This window comes from Alnus glutinosa, chromosome 1 (genome assembly GCF_958979055.1).
Source record: "Alnus glutinosa chromosome 1, dhAlnGlut1.1, whole genome shotgun sequence".
NCBI lineage: Eukaryota > Viridiplantae > Streptophyta > Magnoliopsida > Fagales > Betulaceae > Alnus > Alnus glutinosa.
The window spans coordinates 41,835,718-41,857,682 of record NC_084886.1 but is presented as its reverse complement, the minus strand read 5'-3'; the positions used below and the strand labels follow the sequence as shown (position 1 = coordinate 41,857,682).

The window sequence follows — 21,965 nt, the reverse complement described above, 5'->3', positions numbered from 1 at the left end:
AATAGTATAAGAACATTCGAGGACCATACAACGAACTTTTACAATAGTATACGAACGTTCGAGCTTGGGTATTGAACATTCGACATGTGACAAATCAGCTCATCCTTATCTTCCATGATTTTTTTTCCCTATAAATACTCATTGCCCTCCATTTATTTTGTGTATTTCCAACCCTTGGAGTTGGGTGTTACTCTGTTGAGAGTGTGTGAAATGGTATCGGTGTGAGGAAAGCATTTCCCCTTGAGGAGGTGATACTCATACCTTAATCCTGTTCTTTTGTAGCCGGTATGCTGTCAGTTTATCTTTATAACTTTAATCATAGGCTTAATCCTCTCGTCATTGTTTTGATCTTAATACTAGCTTGATAATAGGTTTAGTATCTTGATGGTTTAGATGTTGTGATTCTAGCATGATGTGTTATTATGGCTTAGAAGCGTGTTAGAAGTAGTTTGATTGAGTTTTGGTTCGAAATGGGTTTCTGTCAGAATCAAATGTTTGATTCCCTTGGCTGAACGTTCGATCCCTTGATTTGGACGATCGTTCCTTGTGTAGCAAACGTTCGAGCATCGTATCTCGAACGTTCGATCCTTGTGTCCCAAACGATCGTGGTGCAGGCAAAATACCTATTTTGACCTTATTAGAGCATAGAATTAGTTTTAGCTCGAGATTAGAATTGATGATAGGTTTTTCTCAAATTTCGAGGTTGTAGAGCCTGAAGATAACTTTACGGTGGAGCCTTAAGACACAAGTGAATAAAAACTTACATGAATACTTTTTATTATTTTTCTCGCATAACATTATTATTTTGTGTATCAAATATGCATGTTTACAACTAACATTAAATACACCTTTTATTACTGTGAATTCTATTTTTTGTGAAAATGAGTGATGAATAACAAGATAATGAAAATATTGAATTTATAAAAGCATGCATGCAAAAGACGATGAATATTAAATTGCATTGTATGACATGGTACATTGGTGCGTGTGGGATAACGACCATGAGCTTACTATACAGATTAACCCTATGGTCAAATGTTTATTTATTTTTATGTTTGGCCTTGAATCTAATGGTTGTTTTGTGACCGGTGTACCATGCTTGAATTGGAGTCACGGTTACGAACATTATTAGCAGTGTGAGCCACACGAGGTTAAACTCGGCCAGGGTTTTAATGATAGACGATAACGTACATACTCGAGGTACTGATATTGTATTACAGGTCCCTCAGGACAATGCCAACCCTATCGGGAAGGGGTTAATATCCTGGGTAGACTATATAGAGTTGAACTATAACATGATTCTCTTATTACAACATATATTATATCTATGTTGCATCCATGATGACATTGTCAAATGATGAACTGTAATCTTGCATTGCTACATGTGATTTATAAATAACTGGATTTACTACATGATAACTTGTCACCATGTATATTATTACCCACTAAGTCATGGACTTATGCTTGTATATTTTCTACCTATGAAACATGTGATGTTTTATAGTTGGACTACCTTTAGATGTTTGATTTGAGATGGACTTCGAGGCTAATGCAGCAGTTTGGCGTAGTGATATCGATCCAGTTATGCTTAAGGACTGATTGCAGGATTATGAAAATCACTCATGGTAATTAGTACTTTATTGTGATGTTGTAAGCTTAGCATTTTAGGCTTGATTGTGTATTAAGGTTTAGTATTGGTCTTTTATATGGATGATATGTATAGTGTGATTTTAGTTAATGTGATGACTCTTGATAGATGCTTTGGTTGTAATTAATGTTGGTAGAATCTTTTATGCTTTCGCTACATAGTATTCTCTTTTGAGTAGAAAATCCCTGAGTCTTATTCCTTGTAGAATGAGACTGAGAGACGAACCGTGAAGTTAATTAATTTCTCAAGGCGTCACAGGTGGAGGTGTAAAAAATCTAGTATTGAGGTCTTTACAAGTTTCTTTATTCAAGATCTCTCGTGCCTTTGAGCTCAGACAGTTAGCCAACTTTCTCGTGATCTATTTTTTCTGAGCAGCTCTTCTTTTTTCAATAGTTCACTGAGTTCCATTTTGAGTTGTAATTCTAGAGAGAGATTTGTCGAAAGGAGGAGAATGCTGGATCAAATCAATCTGGTCGAGGACAAAATTGATTTTACTATGTTTATTTCCAAAATGGTATATGTTCCATTTTTTATTTTTTTTATTTTTTTTTAACAAGTAATAGGAAGGAAACCTAGAGGTACCAATGTTCTAGGCTCCAGCAATGACAAGTCCACATGAGGGATCATTTTTTTTCTTTGTCAATTGTTTGACCGAGTGATTAGGTTTCCGCTGAAACCCAGGTCGACCATACCAAATTGGTTGAGGAAATTCCTAAACACATCATTTCAGGAACTCGAGAAGGTTTTCCCACCAAGTTTGTCCTTTAGGTCTAAAATGTCGTTGAAATCACCCACGCAAAGCCAACCTTCGATAGGGAGTCCCAGAAGTTAAATTTATTCTTCCTACAAGGGGACCATACACACAAGAGAGGAGCTAGGGCTGACTCAGGAGGTCAAAGTAACACCAAGCACTAATATTATTAGTAGAGTAATTAAAGCATTCTAGATATACACCAAGTCTCCATGCTAACAAAAGACCACCTCTAGAACGAAAGGGAGGAACGTGAGACAATAAGCAATGTTGGTGATAGTGCCCTAAAACTCCAATTATTTTGTAGGACATTTTAGTTTATATTGAATAAAGTTATTATTCACTGATCTATTTAATTAAGCATATGAAATTTGATCCTTTTTACATGCTTATTGCATTTCTTACGTTATGCATGTAAATGGTTCTTAAATTACATTGAATATGGTCTATGGTGTGAGTAAAGAAATTTGCACACAAGGTCTTAGGCCATAAACCTTGTAGTCTTAAACATTTTTATATTCGCAATCGGTAATAGAATTGGACATTCAGTTTGCGAAGACTCTTACATGTCAATTATGATGATTTATCTTGATCAAGTGAAGTGTGATGCTTTAGGTTGATGTGTAGGTGTAATGCGCTGAATGGACCATAGGAGTTGTTTTTTCTTAAAATATTGTCAAACAGAATAACTATAACTCCCGAAAGTTTTTATGATATTGATTCTAAATCTTGAGAGAATTATGAACTCAGATATCAAGTAAAGGTTACTTTGATGCATTTAGGAGTGAGACCTTTACTGCGGTCAAAATTCTCAGTGCATTGGGTGATCGATCACTTTCATTCAAGGAAGAACTGATGCAGGAGGAAATTAGATACAACTATAGAATTAATTGGTCTATGATGTGGCGATGAGATTCATTTAGCTTAGGTAAGAAAGGAAATGGTCAACTACTCAAGAAGGAAAGAAGAGACCTTTGGCAATTGTGATTTAGAAGATATTTTCTACCGAGTTGTCAACATCCATCAAGAGAAAGACCAAGAAGAAAAGAAGAGACTATCGACAAATCTCTTGATTTATCTTTTAAAGAATTTCCATATTTATATTTACGTTGTCGTCAAGTAATATTATAGTTATTATATTTTCTCTAATATGGTAATTCTTTGGCATCAAGTATTTCCCATTAATTTGGAGATATTCTTTGGCACCAAGTATTTCCATAATATGCTTATTTGTATTTATTTCAAGTCTTAGGAGATTTATTAGGCTTTTTCGGGATTTTGCTATTTTTGGTAATTTTTCAGCTATATTAGCCCGGCTTGTGGGCGTTTTTCGATAGTTGTTATTTATTGAGAATTTTATCGAATTCAGAGTTTGTCTCTGTTTTTGGGGTGAATTTCTTGATTTCTTCCTTGCAAACTACTTGTTGATTAGCCTACAGAATAATCGCTATTCTGTTCCGGCGTCAATTGGTATCAGAGCTTCAGCACTTTCCTGAGACGAGTTCTTCATCAATTTTGATGGTTGGTGGTCGTAGTCATGGTGGTCGTCGTGAGCAGGTTCCAAATGAGGAAGCTCCGCACCATGATCGTTCTTCATCAGTTTCGATGGTTGGTGGTCGTAGTCGTGGTGGTCGTCGTGAGCAGGTTCCGAATGAGGAAGTTCCGCACCATGATCGTAACGTTCAGGATATGATGATTGAGGATTTGCAGAGGCAAGTTGCAGAGTTAGCCCAGCGCCTAGCGGTGCAGGAATTCGGCAATCGTGAGATGAACTCCGATTCCAATTCCACCTTTGACAACCCGTATCACAATCCTGCTCCATACCGGGAACAACGTGGTCGGGATGAAGAAATTGTTGATGAAGAGTTCCAAGAAGATGAGTTCGTTGATGAGGAGTTCATACATGGAGATGTTCATGATGATGTTGAACATGAAGATGTTGAAAATCCTTCACAAGGATTTGTGGATTGGAATTCTTCCCCAATTTATGATGTCTATCATGAAGAAGAAAATTTATTGAAAAAGGTAAGTTTTGTGGGTGATGCAATAAGATTTATTGAAGAAAATAATGACTACCATGTGTTTGATGAAAGTCCACATAACGAGGGATTTCAGTTGAATAATGAGGAAATTAGTTATGTTGATTTTCTTAGGATCGAAAATTTTCTATCAAGTTCTTCTAGTAATAATTTGAATGTTGGTTTTGGCGAGATGGATGACAATTTTAATTTTTGCGGTCAAGAAAGAATTGATAATTCTTTGAAGACTTTTATGGAGCGTGAATTGGAGAAAATAAATAAAAGACGTGAGAAGATTGAATTATTTCAATTTAGTGTGAGGCTAGTCGTTGTGATGGGTTGCAATTTATTTATCTTCTGGTTTCAAGTTAGTTTGATATTGAGAAATACAGAATGGAATGAATTGATCGGCCATCCAAAAGATCGAGGTAAAGAAGATTCGAATTCGAGGACGAATTCTTTCCAACCCGGCGAGACTGATGCATGAGGAAATCAGATACAACTATAGAATTAATTGGTCTATGATGTGGCGATGAGATTCATTTAGCTTAGGTAAGAAAGGAAAGGGTCAACTACTCAAGAAGGAAAGAAGAGACCTTTGGCAATTGTGATTTAGAAGATATTTTCTACCGAGTTGTCAACATCCATCAAGAGAAAGACCAAGAAGGAAAGAAGAGACTATCGACAAATCTCTTGATTTATCTTTTAAAGAATTTCCATATTTATATTTACGTTGTCGTCAAGTAATATTATAGTTATTATATTTTCTCTAATATGGTAATTCTTTGGCACCAAGTATTTCCCATTAATTTGGAGATATTCTTTGGCACCAAGTATTTCCATAATATGCTTATTTGTATTTATTTCAAGTCTTAGGAGATTTATTAGGCTTTTTCGGGATTTTGCTATTTTTGATAATTTTTCAGCTATATTAGCCCGGCTTGTGAGCGTTTTTCGATAGTTGTTGTTTATTGATAATTTTATCGAATTCAAAGTTTGTCTCTGTTTTTGGGGTGAATTTCTTGCTTTCTTCCTTGCAAACTACTTGTTGATTAGCCTGCAGAATAATCGCTATTCTGTTCCGGCGTCAAGAACTCAAGCTACTACATAGGATAAGTCAATCTCCAGAAGTTGTAATTCTTTAGAACTCTGTTTTGTAACATTTCAATTGCATGTAAACTCTTCCATCTGTTGTAAACGTGATTATTTATATATAAAATACAAACCTCTCAAAGATTCATAGAGAGGAAGAATTATTTTCCACGTCAAGTCTCACACACTCAAACCACATTGTAATCAGCTTCATGATGAACTCTTGGTTAACAGGATCACTTGGATGGCAGCTTCCGTGGAAGCACTGGATTTACCTCGGTAGCAAACAAATTCAACCAGCACCAGATTGGCTAAGCAACACCATTAATTATCATCCCAACTTGCCATCAATTATTCCATTGGCCATTTTCTATCATTATTTCCAGCATAAAACAGGAATGTATGATTATTATTAGCAGCTCATGAACGGAGGTGGCTTATATGTTAAGCAACATGCAGCCTATCTCTCTATGGCTCTCCTCCATTGTTCATTAACCTGAGACCCTCCTCAACAATACCTCAAGTTCAATATTCGGTCAACTATGGTGCCTGCCATGGATATTTTTTGGTCAAATCAAAGAGCATTGAATTCATACTAAACATGCCAGACAGATCTCAGCAATTCACAAATGTTTGGTTCAAACATTATTTTGGCCAATGCAACATCTCACATAACATATTACAAGTGCTGCTTTTGCGAGTTCCTATTGTGTGTTTGTATTTTCTCCATTTCTCAACCACAAAAGAGCAAAAAAGGAACACTTTTAAGTTTTGGGATCAAACTAAATTGATAAGAAAACCAGATCCAACAGTTGCACTATTACATTCAGTAGAATACTTTGTGCATTCTGAGTTCTTCCAATACATTCACAAAGGAAGCAAGAGAAGATCCAAAAAACAAAAAAAAAATAATAATAATAATTAGAATCAAAGAACAAAGAAACATCTTCGCTGTCATTACCAACATATAACATTCAAACTTACGATGATTAGTCGAGAAAACGCTTAGCAAAAATCTGGCCTAGGTTTCTTGCGAACGGATATGCAGCCTCTCTGATGGTCCCTTAAGATTCTGATCTCAGAGCAATCTCTCAGGTCTTCAAGACTAATATACTGCTGCTTGACCATCCTTAAGGAATCACCCCCAGTTTCATTTATCCAAACATAAGGGTGGCATGTCTCATCATAGTAATACAGCAAGCTCTTCATTCCTCCACCCCCACTCCCACTTTTTCCAGGCATATAAGCCTTGTATATGCTCTTGCATTTCAGTCTCTTTGAAGACCCTGGCTTTAAAGTATGAACCTTCTTCAATATTGATCCCACTCTTATTTGCAGCTCCACCGGCCGGTCGCTTAGGTTCCAGATCCTTGTACCAAATCCCGACGCCTGAGTGTGGTCACGGCATCCGTCGAAGCACCCACCAAGTGGAAAAATGCTGAATCCTAGCATTTTTCTACCGAGGGCCTTGAATTTTTTGGCTAGCTTTAACTTTGAAACAACATGCATATTTGTGTTTCATTTCACTAATTGTAGTCTATATATAAGGCCTACACCCATAAAGTTCAGTGTTTGTACTATTATTCATGTACCAACGGCTGAGATCTTTAAGTTTTGCGGTTCTGATCAAATTAGGGTAGATAGAGATGATACATAGAGTTGTAGCATGGAAACTTTGGAATATTGTTAGCCCTTCCTCTAAGAAATTGGTAGGGTCCCCAGACCCCCAAAAATGGACACAAGAGGACTATGGGAAAGATAACATGTTGTAGCAAAAATTTATAAAAATACATAAAGAGTGGCTTTTCTGTTGTTTCTTTGGGAAGGGAAAGGCATCAGAAACCAACAGTAACCCCTTCGCAATTCAAAGGTTCATGATGAGGCACCATATGATATTGCTTCACCTTTCATCATTAAGGTTGCTTTTGATTTACTCCAACCCAAACTTTGAAAATGGACGACTTTTCCCTCCTCCCCATAACCATTGCTACAGCATTAAAGTGTCTGCAATTTGGACCGCACCATCCACCATCAAGCAAGTGAACCATGGTCACTAGGTCCATGATTTGGACCACCCTGATGGATTATGAACATACGGACGCGGTTGATGCAAACCCTATCTCCCTGTGAGTCTTGTGACACTGAAAACATGGAACCAAGTGGTATAAAAAGGTAACAGTTTTTGTCAACACAATGTCCATCTCAAGTGGTGCTTTTTGTTATCCCCCAAAACATTGAATACAGCCAATCATGACTCCTCTCAAACATACCCATCAACTCCTTTTGTTTGTCAAAAGAAATATTAAAACACCTGCATTTACAGTCCACCAAATGTTAAATTATCAGGCTGTCAACATTGCAATCCTCCTCCATCATTACATGTCTGCTCGTATCCAATAGTCCCACTAATTTAGCGCGAAAGTTGCGATCCACTTTGATCAGGGAAGTTAATTTGATGACTGGAAGGTCAATCTACGAAAAAGCAAGTGGCTAACCAGGATTGGAATCTACAACAATTATATGTTCGAATTATTAACAATTTGAGCACGTAATGCGAGAGACCCAATATAGAACCCATCTACTCAAATAAATTTTAGACTATTCGTCTACTTACCTAAGCAGGTAAGTCCCATCTAGGGTCTCCCACATTAACTGCCTAAATTGCTACAAATTCAAACAAATAATTGATGTAGACCCTGATCTGGCTAACGATTGCAGAAGACTTCCTTCTATAACATTAGATCATAAATAAGTTAACAAAATATTATTCGGATCTGTTTAGGATCTCAATCCAGAATACTGTTGCTATATAAAACAGAAAGCTTGCTATAGTTGTAAATTTTTAAGCTGCAGAGTCAAGTTTGTGCTTGCGCCTGATTTATATCTAGACTCTTATTAAGGACAGCTAACATATTGTTTGTTTGATCTTATAATGAGAAATTTGAATTTCTACTCAGTTTATATATACAAAATATAAACATAGTTTACAATGATGGCCAATTGCAGAACCTGCTCCTTTCAGGCTGACCAGAGCAGATGTGTTCTTCTGGGACTGGTCTGCTGTGGTGTATTTACAATTGCACGGTTTCATTAATGTTATACAAGTACGTTAGAGAGAGAGAAAAAGAGTCATCAAAACGAAAACAAAACCAAAACCAAATTACATCAAGGTTAAAAGCTAAAAAATTTATTGATTCCTTCAATCTCTACTTTCCAGTTCCAAGGCATGAACTACACTTAAATTATGCATTCTTAATCTTAAAATCAGTCATTTCTGTCCAAAACTGAATTGCTAGAACAAGAACTGTACAGATCACGAGTAAAAAGCACTGAAAGCATCAAATGACGAAAATAAAAACAGATAATGACCTTTAAAAGAAGGTAGGGGAAGAATTTACACACAACATTTATTTCATTTTCCACAATCGTCTTCAGAAGGGTCTATCTTGATTATGAGAGGCTGGTTGAGATCCACAGGTGGTTCAGCCACAACGGGCAGCTGGGGCGATGCTAACACACCTTCAATATCCTCATTTTCAGCCAAAGCTTTTTCCAAAGCAGCCTTGGCAACTTTTGTAACACAAATCATCAGAACCACTGCAGACAAGCCAAAAGAAATGGATGAATATTGGGAAGATTCAAATTCAACTTTTTTATTTTATTTTTTAATTCAAACAAACAAGGAGGCTCCGCAATTCAGGTTAGTCCTCCTGTCATGTACATGTGCGGGCCCATCAGTGCTGGTAAATGCTTGATGTGAGCACATGTGGACCCACTGGCTTTGCGCTCCCCACTACACATTTACTAGGAAAAGACATAACTTCAGAATGGTCATAGATTATTCATGTTGCAGATCGTATTTCTTACACTAGTATCTTGAAACCCTCTTTTCTCAAGCACCATAGTCACTAGAAAAACAAGTTGATGATTTTATTTGGAATTGTTTCCATGTGCTACTTGACAAGTGTGAAGGTGAGTGCTCTTTCATAAACATGATGCAAGTAAGAGGCAAACAACATTTTCCAGTGACGAATGCCCAATAGAAAGGATATCCCTGGCATGTATGTGCATATGCATGTGTTTTGATAATTGCAACTTACCAGATACTGCAAGGCCCAATATGATGAATGCCTGCATGAATAAAGGGTGAAGATGTATTAGAATGGGCGATGAAGAAAGAGCTAAAGCACACATCAGTGCCCTAAACCTCATTAAACATATATAAAATCTGCACTGCAATTCCTTTCAATGCTCATAATGAACATATACCTGAGTTACGAGTAGGGCATTGGCCCATGGTTTAGTTTAATTCAGCAGCCATGTGATTTGGTGGATGATTTGAGAAACTAAGAAACACTTAACATGCCTAAACAGAGAAAAAGATGACGAGGCTCTTACCCAACGAGTCTTTGAAAACTCACTCCATCCATGTGTCACATCAGAAAGATCCTTGAGAGTTGTTCCAACATAAACTAATGCAAGTGTTATTGGCTGTAACAGAAACCATCTTGAAACATTAACAAACCATTTAAACTGGATAGTATTCTTCAATATCAGGACATACAAGCTCTCCCCCTCTGCCCCAGTATTCATGTACACACGTCTCACTGTTTCATTTTTGTACAGACACTCCAAAAACCAAGACTCAATAATAAAATCTTAGTTTCTGCAGATGAAATAAAAAGAACATACTAATGCATGTGATCCAAATTTATTCAGATACTAAACAGAAGAAAGTTTGTTTCAGACATAGGAAAGCCTGTATATGCATCATTTAGTTGATTGACATGTGGCATGCATTTGGGTCCACCTCTTCAGAAGAGGCAGCTTTAGGTCTCTTTGATTGTCCTCATGCCGAATACCATCCTCATCCATGCATCACAGCAGTTGATTCAGACAGTACCAGGAGGACAATCAATGGGGAGAGGCTGCATTGCCTCAGAGAAAAAGCTTGCCCCACGCAAAATATTCATCCGCACCCGCACACACACATGCACACACATGCACACACAGATAAGAAACAGATCCAGATAAAGCAACACTCCTCCTCTCCCCCAACCAAAATTTTTGTTTTATTTCACAAACGTCTACTTAAACCCCTTAAAAGATTATCTCCCCACCACCAACATATACTTATAAACTGTCCCTTGATTGTGATAAATAATCTGTCACTATATATTAAGCTAAATGATGACAAACAATAACAGGATCAATGTTATATTCAGAACTTCTGATAACCATAAACCATGGTTAACACATAAAGATCATTTGGGTTCAAGTCACTGAAAAGTGAGAAGTAACAGTTCAAGTGCAAAGAAGATACCATCATTCCCAACCAGGAAGCCAGCATGTATTCCCCAATTGGAACAGGAGTCACAGATAGGAGATAATTCAACATGTTAAATGGCAGTAAGGGAACAAGCCGAAGCAGCAAAACAATCTGTTGAGTAAGAAAAGAACATTCAGGAATACACAGGAGCATTTCTAATAAAGTGTAGAATAACGAGTAACTCAGGAAATGAGTTATTTTAGGCCAAGAGTGGAATGTTATTTATCAATCATGAACCAGACCTTCTAGTCTGCGGTATATATTACCACCATATTAGGATTTAAAAAAGAGTTTTTCCCAACTAAAACAGCATATTGTTCGATTTACTTCAGACTAAAATTTACTCCTTCTCCATGAAGGGTTTGAGTATCCAAGAATAGGTAAATGACACACTCTTTGTAAAACAGAGACAGTTCAGCAGCTATATCTGGAATTCAAAACTGGAAGAATAAGATTCTAAAAATTGAATCATTTTTTTTCGAAAAAATTATAATCATCATGCACACACAGTTACAGTTGATGCAATGACCATTAGGCCTCCACATCTTTTATCATCCACACAATCCATACCCCCGCCACCAACAACAAGAAGAGTGGAAATAAGAAAAAAAGGAACAAACCACCCCCAGATACTGTAAAAGACGCATCTATCACAGCGAAAGAATTATTACAATGAAATTTGTAACCACTACCACTTGATTGGCGTCCTCAACAAATTGAAAGATCTAAACTACTTTATATAGACAATCATTCTGTGTAAAAAGTGGAAAAGCAATATTCAAACGACAGGTCAGTGCCCGTTAAAAGATTTTTCTATATAAATATACAAGTATAGTACATACACACTTGCACACAGGTACTAATGCCTGGCAGTTTTTTGTATGCTCAGCTGTTTATAGATTCAACATTTAGACTTTGGAAAACATGCCTCAAACAGCATACTCATTCCTAGAACCAAGAGATTTCTATGAAACAAGTGACATGCTTAGCATGTAGCAGGTAAATAAGATAACAGCATAGTTCTAATATTTACAGTATTAGCCATTGATTTTGATGCAGACCAGTTTTCAATCAGACCAGTCTCAATAAAAAGGCCATATCTTGTGATTCCAAAATTGGATGGAGGCAAACTTGGTAGCGTTGGAAAGCTTATTCAAATGGCTAAAAGTTCATATTTCATAAAAATTTTCCAATTCCAACGATTATTGGGTCAAAACAGGCTGTCAAGAGAAAGACAAGGCCGTAGCTTTTGTTTATTATTCATTGGTTTTCAATAAGAAACACTCAATGAGTGGTTTTCTATCTATCCTACCTCAAATTCTTGATTTGTTCTTGGATTTGGGAAGAGTTGAGTCTAGTATTGTTGTTTTTGCAATCCACTACACCTACGCTGTAGGTATCAGAGACAACATTCACTTTCCATGGCGCAAAAGGGACGCTGAAGGGGAAACCGTTTTGCAGTGACTAGTGACGTGCATGAGCGCAAAGAAGCAATGCGTGATAAGAAATTGACAACATGTTTGCAATGATTGGAGCAGCGAGTTGACCAATTTGATGTCAGTTGGAGCGGTTTGGAGATCAAATTGTTGCACAACTTGAGGCGTTAACCAAACAATTTGCCACCATGGGTGGTGCTAATGGTTGTCTCTATCAACCAAATCTGCGTTTCGTTGAGGACGAAGATGGGTTTACCATTAAAAAGGTGCGATTTCAACGGAATGAGGCAAGGTTTGATGCGCAGGATCAGCATCACACCGTCTTGACTGTTGTTAGCAAGCCTCAAATCCATCTTATGTAGAGGAAGAAGATTTTTCAGCAAATTGGGCCTTTCCACCGATCTATGACATCTATCCTGAAAAATATGATCTATTGGAGGAGGTAAGTCTTTTGGTTGATACAGAAAATTTTGTTGATGAGACTGATGTATATTATATGTTTGATGAAAGCCCAAAGAATGAAGTATTTGAGTTGGGTATTGAAAAAAATAGTTTTGTTGATTTTCTTGGGATTGGTAAGGGTCTTCGTCTTGGTAACATTTTCATAAAGTCTATGGGTTGAATCCCCTTGGATGCCAACAATTCCTTGAAGCCAGTCCACCAGCGAAGCAATAGTATTACTCGATCCGTATGGAGGGGGCGCTTTACACGGGTCCGAGGTTTACCCAACAAGGATGCCTTGCCCTTGAAGGGGTTTTTCGTCTAAAAAAAAAAATTCTACCAAGTTCTTTTGATAAAAATTTTGATCTTGCTTTTGTTATGTTGGAGGACAATTTGAATTTTAAAAGATAAATAATTGATCCTTTTTGGTAGGTTTTTATGGAGCGTGAATTGGAGAAGATAAATAAAGGATGCGTGGAAATAAAATTATGGAGTTTCCAAACTACTATTCGGAGCCTTGTTGTGATTAGTTGCATGGTATTTCTTTTTTTTCTTTTTTTTGTAAGTACGGATTTTTCATTCAACTGGAAAGGATACAAAAATGAAAGCAGGGGGTGGGTTCCCCAACAATAACCCAAATCTGAAAAAAGTAGCACCAATGAGAAGAGTAACAAAGTAACCAAGAGGGAATGGTGAGTTTTCAGATTCCAGAGGAACTGAAAATGTTCCGGCCCTTTTTGGGTATCAAGTTGTTTTGATCTTGAGAAGAATGGGATGGAATAGATTGTTTGGGCATCCAAAGGATCGAGTCAAAGACAATCAAAATTCGAGGATGAATTCTCTCTAACCCGGGGAGGATGATGCAGACCAGTCTCAATAAAATGGTCATATCTTGTGATTCCAACATCGGATGGAGGCAAACTCTGTGGCATTAGAAAGCTTATTCAAAGGCCTAAAAATTAATACTTCATGAAAATTTTCCATTTTTTTTTTTTGATAAGTAAACAACAATTTTATTTAGAAAGCATAAGGCGCCCCAGTACACAGGCAGTATACGACGAGCACTTACAAACCCAAAACCCAATAACATGCCCAAAAACAGCAAAAAGCCCCAACAACACCCACAAAACCCGAAACGCCAAAAAAACAAAAAAGACACCCACTACAACCAAAATCCAGAGGCACCCAAAGACCAAGCCTACTGAAGCCGACTGAAACCACAAGAGACCCAAAATCCAAGCCGACCGAGGCCGGACTACAAAGCAAACCCAAAAAACAACGGAAAAACAACCCACAACCCGCCAAGACCTATGTCACGTGAGCCTTGCCTTTCCTACGCCTAAAAGGAATTAAATCATCGCCATAATTAATGGAGCTATGCAGATTCAGGAGCTCTCTCTTTCCTTTGGACTTCTGGCGCACAATCATCTTATCCCGCTGAAATTCTTCTTCCATGGCATCTCGAATTGCCATAGCCTCCTCCCCAAAGTCCCTATCCAACGCAAAATCCCCATCCAACACCCAATCCAAGGGCAAACCATCCCAAAAATCATCTTCCTCCTCCAAAACCACAATCTCCCCGTTATGATCAAAACCAACAGGCCAATTCTTGGATTGGGAGAATCTATTTCCCTCCACAGAAAAAGGAATGATGCAACCACTCGGAGGGGAGGAAGGTCTTACCACCCCGACATCGATGACTTCCGGAGGCGAAGCGGAAGGGGCTAAAAAAATCGGGCGAGGGTTGAGAAACCCCTTCTTAAGAATACCCTGCTTCACTGGAGGCTTTACAACCTTAACCGCAGGAGGCTCTAGCATCAACACCTTATTGACAACAAGGCTAGCAGACAACTTCGAAGCTTCCAGAGAGTTCGATAATAACTCATCATTCCATTGCACTGAGTGACCTACCCTAAACTCCCTAGCCCTCTTGATATAATGCTGAAAAGGTTGAATTTGCAGCAAGGGGGAGGAAGAACGAATTTTCACTCCCAGCTTAGAAGCCCCTGAGAGAGGAGCAGTAGCAGAGACGGAAGGCCCTGAACCACACGAGCTACTGGAAAATTCCGAACTCACTAACAGCGCAGCCGGATTAAATGGGCCATCAAGAGAAGGACAACGAAAGCCTCGTCAGGCGAGGACAAATGCATGGGAGATCAGAGACGCTTGTCAGGAAGGTGTTAGGACGAGAACAAGTCATTAGGACGGGGATACTTACTCATCCTGACAATATCAAATCAGATCGACATAATCTAATTATTTCAGTGCTTTTAGTAGGGTTAAAAGCTAAGATACTATAAATACTTGTTACAAATGGCTTTGTCCATAGCTTTTATTTATTATTTATTGGCTTTCAATAAGAAACACTCAATGAGTGGTTTTCTATCTATCCTACCTCAAATCCTTGATTTGTTCTTGGTTTTGGGAAGAGTTATGAGTCTAGTATTGCTGTTTTTGCAATCCACTACACCTACGCTGCATCAATTAGTATCAGAGACCATGTTTACTTTCTATGACGTGAAGGGGACGCGGAAAGGGAGACCATTTTGCAGAGATTGCTGATGTGCACAAGAGAGAAGAAGCAATGTGTGATGAGCAATTGACGACTTGTTTGCAACGATTGGAGGAGCGAGTTGATTGATTAGATGATTAGTTGGAGCTGTTTGGAGATCAAATTGTTGCATAACTTGAGGCGCTAACCGAACAATTTTCCGCCATGGGTGGTGCTAACAGTTGTCATCAACCAAATCCATGTTTAGCTGAGAAGGGTGACGAGTTTACCGTTAAAGAGGCACGATTTTAACAGGAGGTAATGTTTGATGCACAGGATCAGCTGTGCGCTGCCTTGACTATTGGAGGAGGTAAGTCTTTTGGTTGACATAGAAAATTTTGTTGATGAGAGTGATGACTATCATATGTTTGATGAAAGCCCAAAGAGTGAAGTACCTAAGTTGGGTATTGAAAAAATTAATTTTGTTGACAATTTTCTACCAAATTCTCCTTATCAAAACTTTGATGTTTGGTTTCCTTATGTTGGAGGACAATTTGAATTTTAGAAGAAGAGAAATAATTGATCCTTTTTGGTAGATTTTTATGGAGCATGAATTAAAGAAGATAAATAAAGGAAGTGTTGAATTATCTCAATTTAGTGTGGAGAGTTTCCAAACTATTATTCGAAGCCTTGTTGTGATAAGTTGCACAGTTTTTTTTTTTTTTTTTGTGGGGGGGAGGGGGGGTGGGGGGTGGGGATCAAGTTGTTTTGATCTTGAGAAGAATGGGATAAAAGAGATTGATTGGGCATCTGAAAGATCGAGGAAAAGACAATCAGAATTTGAGGACGAATTCTTTCCAACCCGATGAGGATGATGCATACCAGTTTTCAATCATATTAGTCTAAAAAAAAAAAGTCCATATCTTGTGATTCCAACATCGAATGGAGCCAAACTTGGTGGCATTGGAAAGCTTATTCAAAGGGCAAAAAACGCATATTTCATGAAAAAAAAAATTAATTAATTCCAACGTGTACTAGGTCAAAACAGGCCGTCACGAGAAGGACAAAAACAGTAACCGAGAGCCTTGTTAGGAAGGCGTTAGGACGAGGAGGAATTCGTGGGAGATCCAAGATGCTCATCAAAAAGGCGTCAGGATGAGATCGCGTCGTCTAGAAAAGTGTCCCCGTCCTGATAAGATCACATCAGATCAACAGAACTAACTTATTTCAGTGTTTGTGTTAGAAGTTTAGATACTATAAATACTTGTCATAAACGGCCTTTGCCATAGCTTTTGTTTATTATTCATTGGTTTTCAATAATAAACACTCAAAGGAGTGGTTTTCTATTTATCCTACCTCAAATCCTTGATTTTGGGAAAAGTTGCGAGTCTAGTATTGTAAGTTTTGCGATCCACTATGCCTACGTTGCATCAGTTGGTAACAAAGCCAAGGTGTGTTGCATCAGTTCAATCTCCCTAATCTTATTATCTTGTACATTAATCATTGCACTTCATAGTCATTAAACATATAAAATTCCAATCCCCGCTTGCCTCGGTGTGAACTCTCAGAACTCTTAAGCTTTTCACTATTTGCGAAACAATAAATTAAGATCTATTATTAAAAACCAATGAACTCTCAAGCATAGGGAAGAATGGTAGATGTAGGGGGGGGGGGGGGGGGGGGTGGGGGGGGAAATCGGTTTTTCAAGGAGAAATTTGAATGTTACAAACCTTAAATCCAGATCTATTAATTGCAATCGCAACTGACCGGAACTGTGGATAATCCTTCAACTTGGAAACAACAAATGGTTTCCCTATCTGTACAGGAATCAAGATAAATGTATGTAACGCATATGCATAATTAAACAAATAAGTTTAAAATAAATTATATACCAACTGGAAAGGGAATAAAACATCACAGCAGAAAAATCTGAACATTAGAGGAAAGAAACATGCTGAAACAATTTGGCAAGATCCTTTGATTTGAACTTGTAGTATCGACAAATAATATATGTGATTTTAATATATGAGGTGCTCTCTCTCGTAGTATGCACAATCTACCATTCAGTGGAACTGAAATTCCGGGAAGTACACACCACGTGACAGTTCAGAGACTTACTGTTCTGCCGAGAAGGAATGCAGCCCCTGCACCAATGCTAGCACCAATAGAATCGGCAACAAAACCCACAGGCAACCCGAAAAGATAACCACCACCAAGCTGAAGTATGAAGAGCAAGGTCATAAAAGGCTGAACTTAAATTGGGGTCCTTTTCTTTTGTGTTTCACATGGAAAAGAAAGGAAAAAAGAAAGAGGGAGCGGGGATGCTGTCTCAAGAAATGCATTTTACAGTAAGAACCAGTCAGAAATTAACAGAAAATACATGATCCAGCAAATGGAAATTCTTATGAGAAAAATAAGTATCAACATTTAGCATATGCAATTTATTCAAAAGAAATCTTAATGCTAACTTCAATAAACAAAAAATCAAGTAATTATAATCATCCAAGATGGGTAAAAAGGTTTACTGGAGCGTTGCAATTGCATATATGCTTACAGTTAATACTGATGCTGGAACTGCCAAGACTGTCAGAGGAATGTAGGCAACAGCCCTGCATATTATCCAAATAAATATGAGTTAAATGGCAAACAAAAATTAATGTTCAGCGTAAGTTATTTATTATTTAGATAACCAGTTTAATGTTTAAAAGAAGCAACTGGCCATACCTAAATATGTTCCTAATTGACTAAAGGGCTCAGAAATAAATCAGCTTTCGCATGAAAATTGTGCATCTTACCATTTCAAAATATGGTTATTGCATACAGACCTCAACAATAGGTCTCTTTACTTCATGCCTTCTATATAAATAATGCAAATAACACAAAATTCGTGGCTCTCTCATTCAATCCAGAAAAATCTAGAAGCAAAATCAATGATCAATGAAACAAATGAAAAACCACTGACTTATATCCAGCCCATATAAACCTCAAGTTCACAAACCTATTGAACTAAGATGGAAACTCGTTCAAACTCAGACTTGTCCAAGGAAATGTACTCATAAAACTTGAGCTTAACCATTTTTCTTAATAAAAAGAACCAGTCACTCAAAATATTCTTTCTGTCTTTCCTTTTTGAGAGAGAGAGAGAGAGAGAGAGAGAGAGAGAGAGAGAAAGAAGAAGAAAGAAGAAGAAAAAGAAAAGAAAAGAAAAGAAAGAAATAGGAAGGGGTGCAACACCTGGATTTCTCAAGAGATCACCTATCCTAGTACTACTCTCCAGACCAGTCACCTAAAAAAAATCTAATTATGCAAAACTTAGAGTAGCTTCATTTTGTTCTACACAATTGCCAATAAAAGAGAATAGATTCAAGCTAGTGTTCTGAACATGTCCAACAAAATTAATAAATGAAGTTTAAAATCTGCAAAGATATTCTGGGTGTACTATACTTTTCTACCTTCCAGCATAATGAAATCAGCAGCATGGTTCAAGTCAAACAATCTATAGAAGTGGTCAGCTTCAGTTTGGTACATTTTGTCATATAGTAATGCATGTTATCTAACTAGTACATGATCCAAAAACTCGTTACTATTGACTATGAATTTGCACAAAGATCCATGACAATTGTGGGGGAGGAAAGCAGTATTGGTTAATCAACCCTTTCAAATGTTGCAAATGTGCAAGTGCACTGTATTCTATATAAACTATTGTTTGGCTGGCCAGATTAGACTACTGAAATATCAACAAAAACTTCAAAACAGGATTACAAAGCCTGCATGTAGTGACTGTTAAGGACAAAAAAATACGAAGAATATACTCCAGGCCAGTCATTAAATGAACTCTGCAAACAACCCTTCTAAAAATGCGTCATCTATGACATGGATTTTGGCTTAAAGTATTCCCACTAAAGCAATGACTACAATCGAAAGGTAGATTATAAATCACTAAGCCTTAGAAAGTAGCAATTGACTTACAGCATAAGTGGACCCCAAGGTCCAAGATCCTGCTCAACCCATAATAAGAAGTCCTTCAGAATCTGCAGGAACCAGATGATTTTATAAACACACATGTAAGCTTTTGAAATAAACTTGATATAATGTTTTTCAAGGAAGAGATCCACAAGAGGACCCTCTTGTTGCAACCAACAAACTATAAGAACTAATGCTATAGAGGAGAAAACATACTACACAGTCACCTAACATTTTAAAATGCAAGACTGAATTTGTAGGAAATAAAGAGTTCCATGTACCTAAGCACAATAGATTTCCGGTATGTAAATAAGATTAAACTTAGGAACTGAAATTAGTATAAGAGTATGAAGCGGGAGTAGTTGAAACTCGTATCTTACTATCTTTTCTGATCGCACCCTGAAAAACGTAGTGCCTTGCCAGTTTTATGATGGAAAATGAACTTTTTGCAATTAAAAAAAAAAAAAATCAAACATTGTTCAGCAACTTCAAAGTGAATAATGCCCCATAAAATTGGGTTTCGTTTTCTTTCTTTCAGTTCTAATTTACTTTCCAGTGACTATCAAAAACTGACCGGTGCCAGAAGCACGTCAGGCGCATAAACCTAAGCTCAGATTACTAACCAATTCCAGCAAACTGTTAACAAAAACTAAAAACTCTTGTAATTGATCTGAAAACCCAACATATCCTAACCCAAAGTCCAAAAAAAATAACGACCCATTAATGCAATCAAAAAAAAAAACATACAACCAACTCAAAAACCCCTAAAAAATGTCACAAACAACAAAATTAAACAAAAGAAGGTCTTTGAGGCTTGTATAGTAGAGCTAGTCTGTGTGTATAGGAGGGATTGTGTGTATCTGTTGTGTAGTCTTTGTAAGTTGCTAAGCAACTGTGTTCCAGCTTGGGTCCTTTCTCTCGCTGGAGTGATTTTTGTAAATCTTTGTGCGGAATGAAAAAATGTTATTCATCCTAAAAAAAAAAAAAAAAAAAAAAAAATTAAACAAAAGAACCCAATTAACAATTCACCCCCTTTCAAAAAAAAAAAAACAATTCACCCAATCCGACACAAACACAAACCCCAGCTCAAAAAACCACAAAACATAAAACAAAAGGCAGTTAGACAAACCAAATGAGCGATCAAAAAGCGAAACTAACACAGACCCAGATGAAAAAAACAAAACCTTTTCGACGGGGAGAGTGAAGCAAGCGACGACCACGGCGGCGAGGAGTAAGAGGAGGAGGGTGATCCTGAGCGCGGAGCCCCACGTGAATGCCATGAAAAGCCTGCGACGCCAAGGCCTGCACTCCTCGTCGTCGTCGTTGTAGTCGGAAATTGTTTGCTTCAACGACAAGCGAGCCCTCAATCCGCCAAGATTTGCCAGATTTCTTGTTTCGTTTTCTTTGGCGTTTGGGCACCAAACGAATCAAAATGCACCGTCGATGATTTTGCTTAACACAATCATCCCATTAATAACCCAATAACGATAAGACCTCAACGAGTACTCTCTTGTCTATCTCACTCTTTGCGTGTCTGTGATAATTTGCTGCTTAAAAACGAAAACGTGAAAAGTTCGCCTTATAAACACAGCTCTTTCATCTCTCTTTACGGATTTTTTTTTTTTCCTTTCTTTTTAATTAGTAAGGCTTAGTATGGATTTGGGATTTTAAAAAGTCCAATTTTAAAATGTAAGATTTAAAAAAAGTAATTTTTAAAAATACAATTAAGCGTTTGACAAAATTACAATTTGACCTTTAAAATTACAGGTTAGCCTTTTAAAATACTACTTTTTCAAATAAGCACTATATTGCCTGCGATTTGAATAAGCATTTTTCTGCGTTTTCAAATTGCAATTTTTTAAAAACGTAGTTTTCAAACGGTTCATTTTTTGTGATTTAGTTTAAAATCACAATTTTTCTTTACGAAATTTCAATTCTAAACACACCCTAAAGTAATTTTTTAAAAGAAAAAAAAAAAAATTGGTACCCTAAAGTAATTTAAGTTCAGATAAAAATGATCCAAATGGGCGTTTTGGTAAAGTTAATTGTGACGTGGGATTTATAAGCAGTCTGTTCAACTACCTTGCGCGTGAAACTTATGCTTGACTTGCAAGTCCGCTCTTTCCCATTTAAATAAATATTAAAATAAAAAAAAAATGGATAGAAAGAATATTTCATTTTGTAATTGAGTAATGTTATAAATGACATTGTTAACTACCATTGAGAAAAAAAAATCTCAGAAAATAGATCTGCTTGCTTCCTCCTCTTCTCCTTTTTCCTTTTTTCCTTTCTACTCCCTTCCCGCTCCTACCATTCTCCTCCCATTCTAGTTTTTTCTTTTATTTGCAGCTGTTTTCTGATCAGGTCAGCAATTTTGATCTCTCCACTATGTATCTTTCCATCTACCTCTATATTGTGTCGATCATCTCCTTTATAGCCGCTGCTGCTGTTTGCTTATTGTGTTTTTATCTTGAATAAGAGTTTTCTTCTTCATAGATCTGCCATCATTGACGATATATGGGATGAATGTTAGTCAGGTGTGAGGGGTTATCCCTCACAGCCTGGATCGTTCGGTGTGAGGGGTTATCTCTCACGGCCGGTTTAAATAAATTTTTCTAGGATATTTGGCTACCATTGTCTTAGATTTAGTTTGTTCGGAGCAGATTTGCTATTTAATTATTTTTGTATATGGGTTAGCGAAAAATAAAAGTCATAGATAGTACTTTATTGTAAGAATTTTGTTTGTATCTATAACTTTGTAACATCATAGTATATCGCTATAATTTTGCAAAGCTT

General features: G+C 37.2%; 2 protein-coding genes across 2 annotated transcripts; both read right to left on the bottom strand.

The window, feature by feature from the left end:
* Positions 1-6,139: 6,139 nt before the first annotated feature.
* On the bottom strand, positions 6,140-7,216 carry LOC133882046 (uncharacterized). Its single transcript, XM_062321141.1, has one exon. It carries the CDS (start codon positions 7,016-7,018, stop codon positions 6,515-6,517), a length of 504 nt encoding a protein of 167 aa, XP_062177125.1. The 5' UTR covers positions 7,019-7,216; the 3' UTR covers positions 6,140-6,514.
* A 1,453-nt stretch (positions 7,217-8,669) lies between these two features.
* LOC133882028 (uncharacterized) lies at positions 8,670-20,733 on the bottom strand. Its single transcript, XM_062321119.1, has 9 exons — positions 20,354-20,733; positions 19,176-19,237; positions 17,761-17,815; positions 17,325-17,423; positions 16,937-17,023; positions 10,833-10,949; positions 9,908-10,000; positions 9,610-9,640; positions 8,670-9,106 (listed from the first exon to the last, which is right to left on the bottom strand). Exons 1-9 carry the CDS (start codon positions 20,447-20,449, stop codon positions 8,922-8,924), a joined length of 825 nt encoding a protein of 274 aa, XP_062177103.1. The 5' UTR covers positions 20,450-20,733; the 3' UTR covers positions 8,670-8,921.
* Between the last annotated feature and the right edge of the window lie 1,232 nt (positions 20,734-21,965).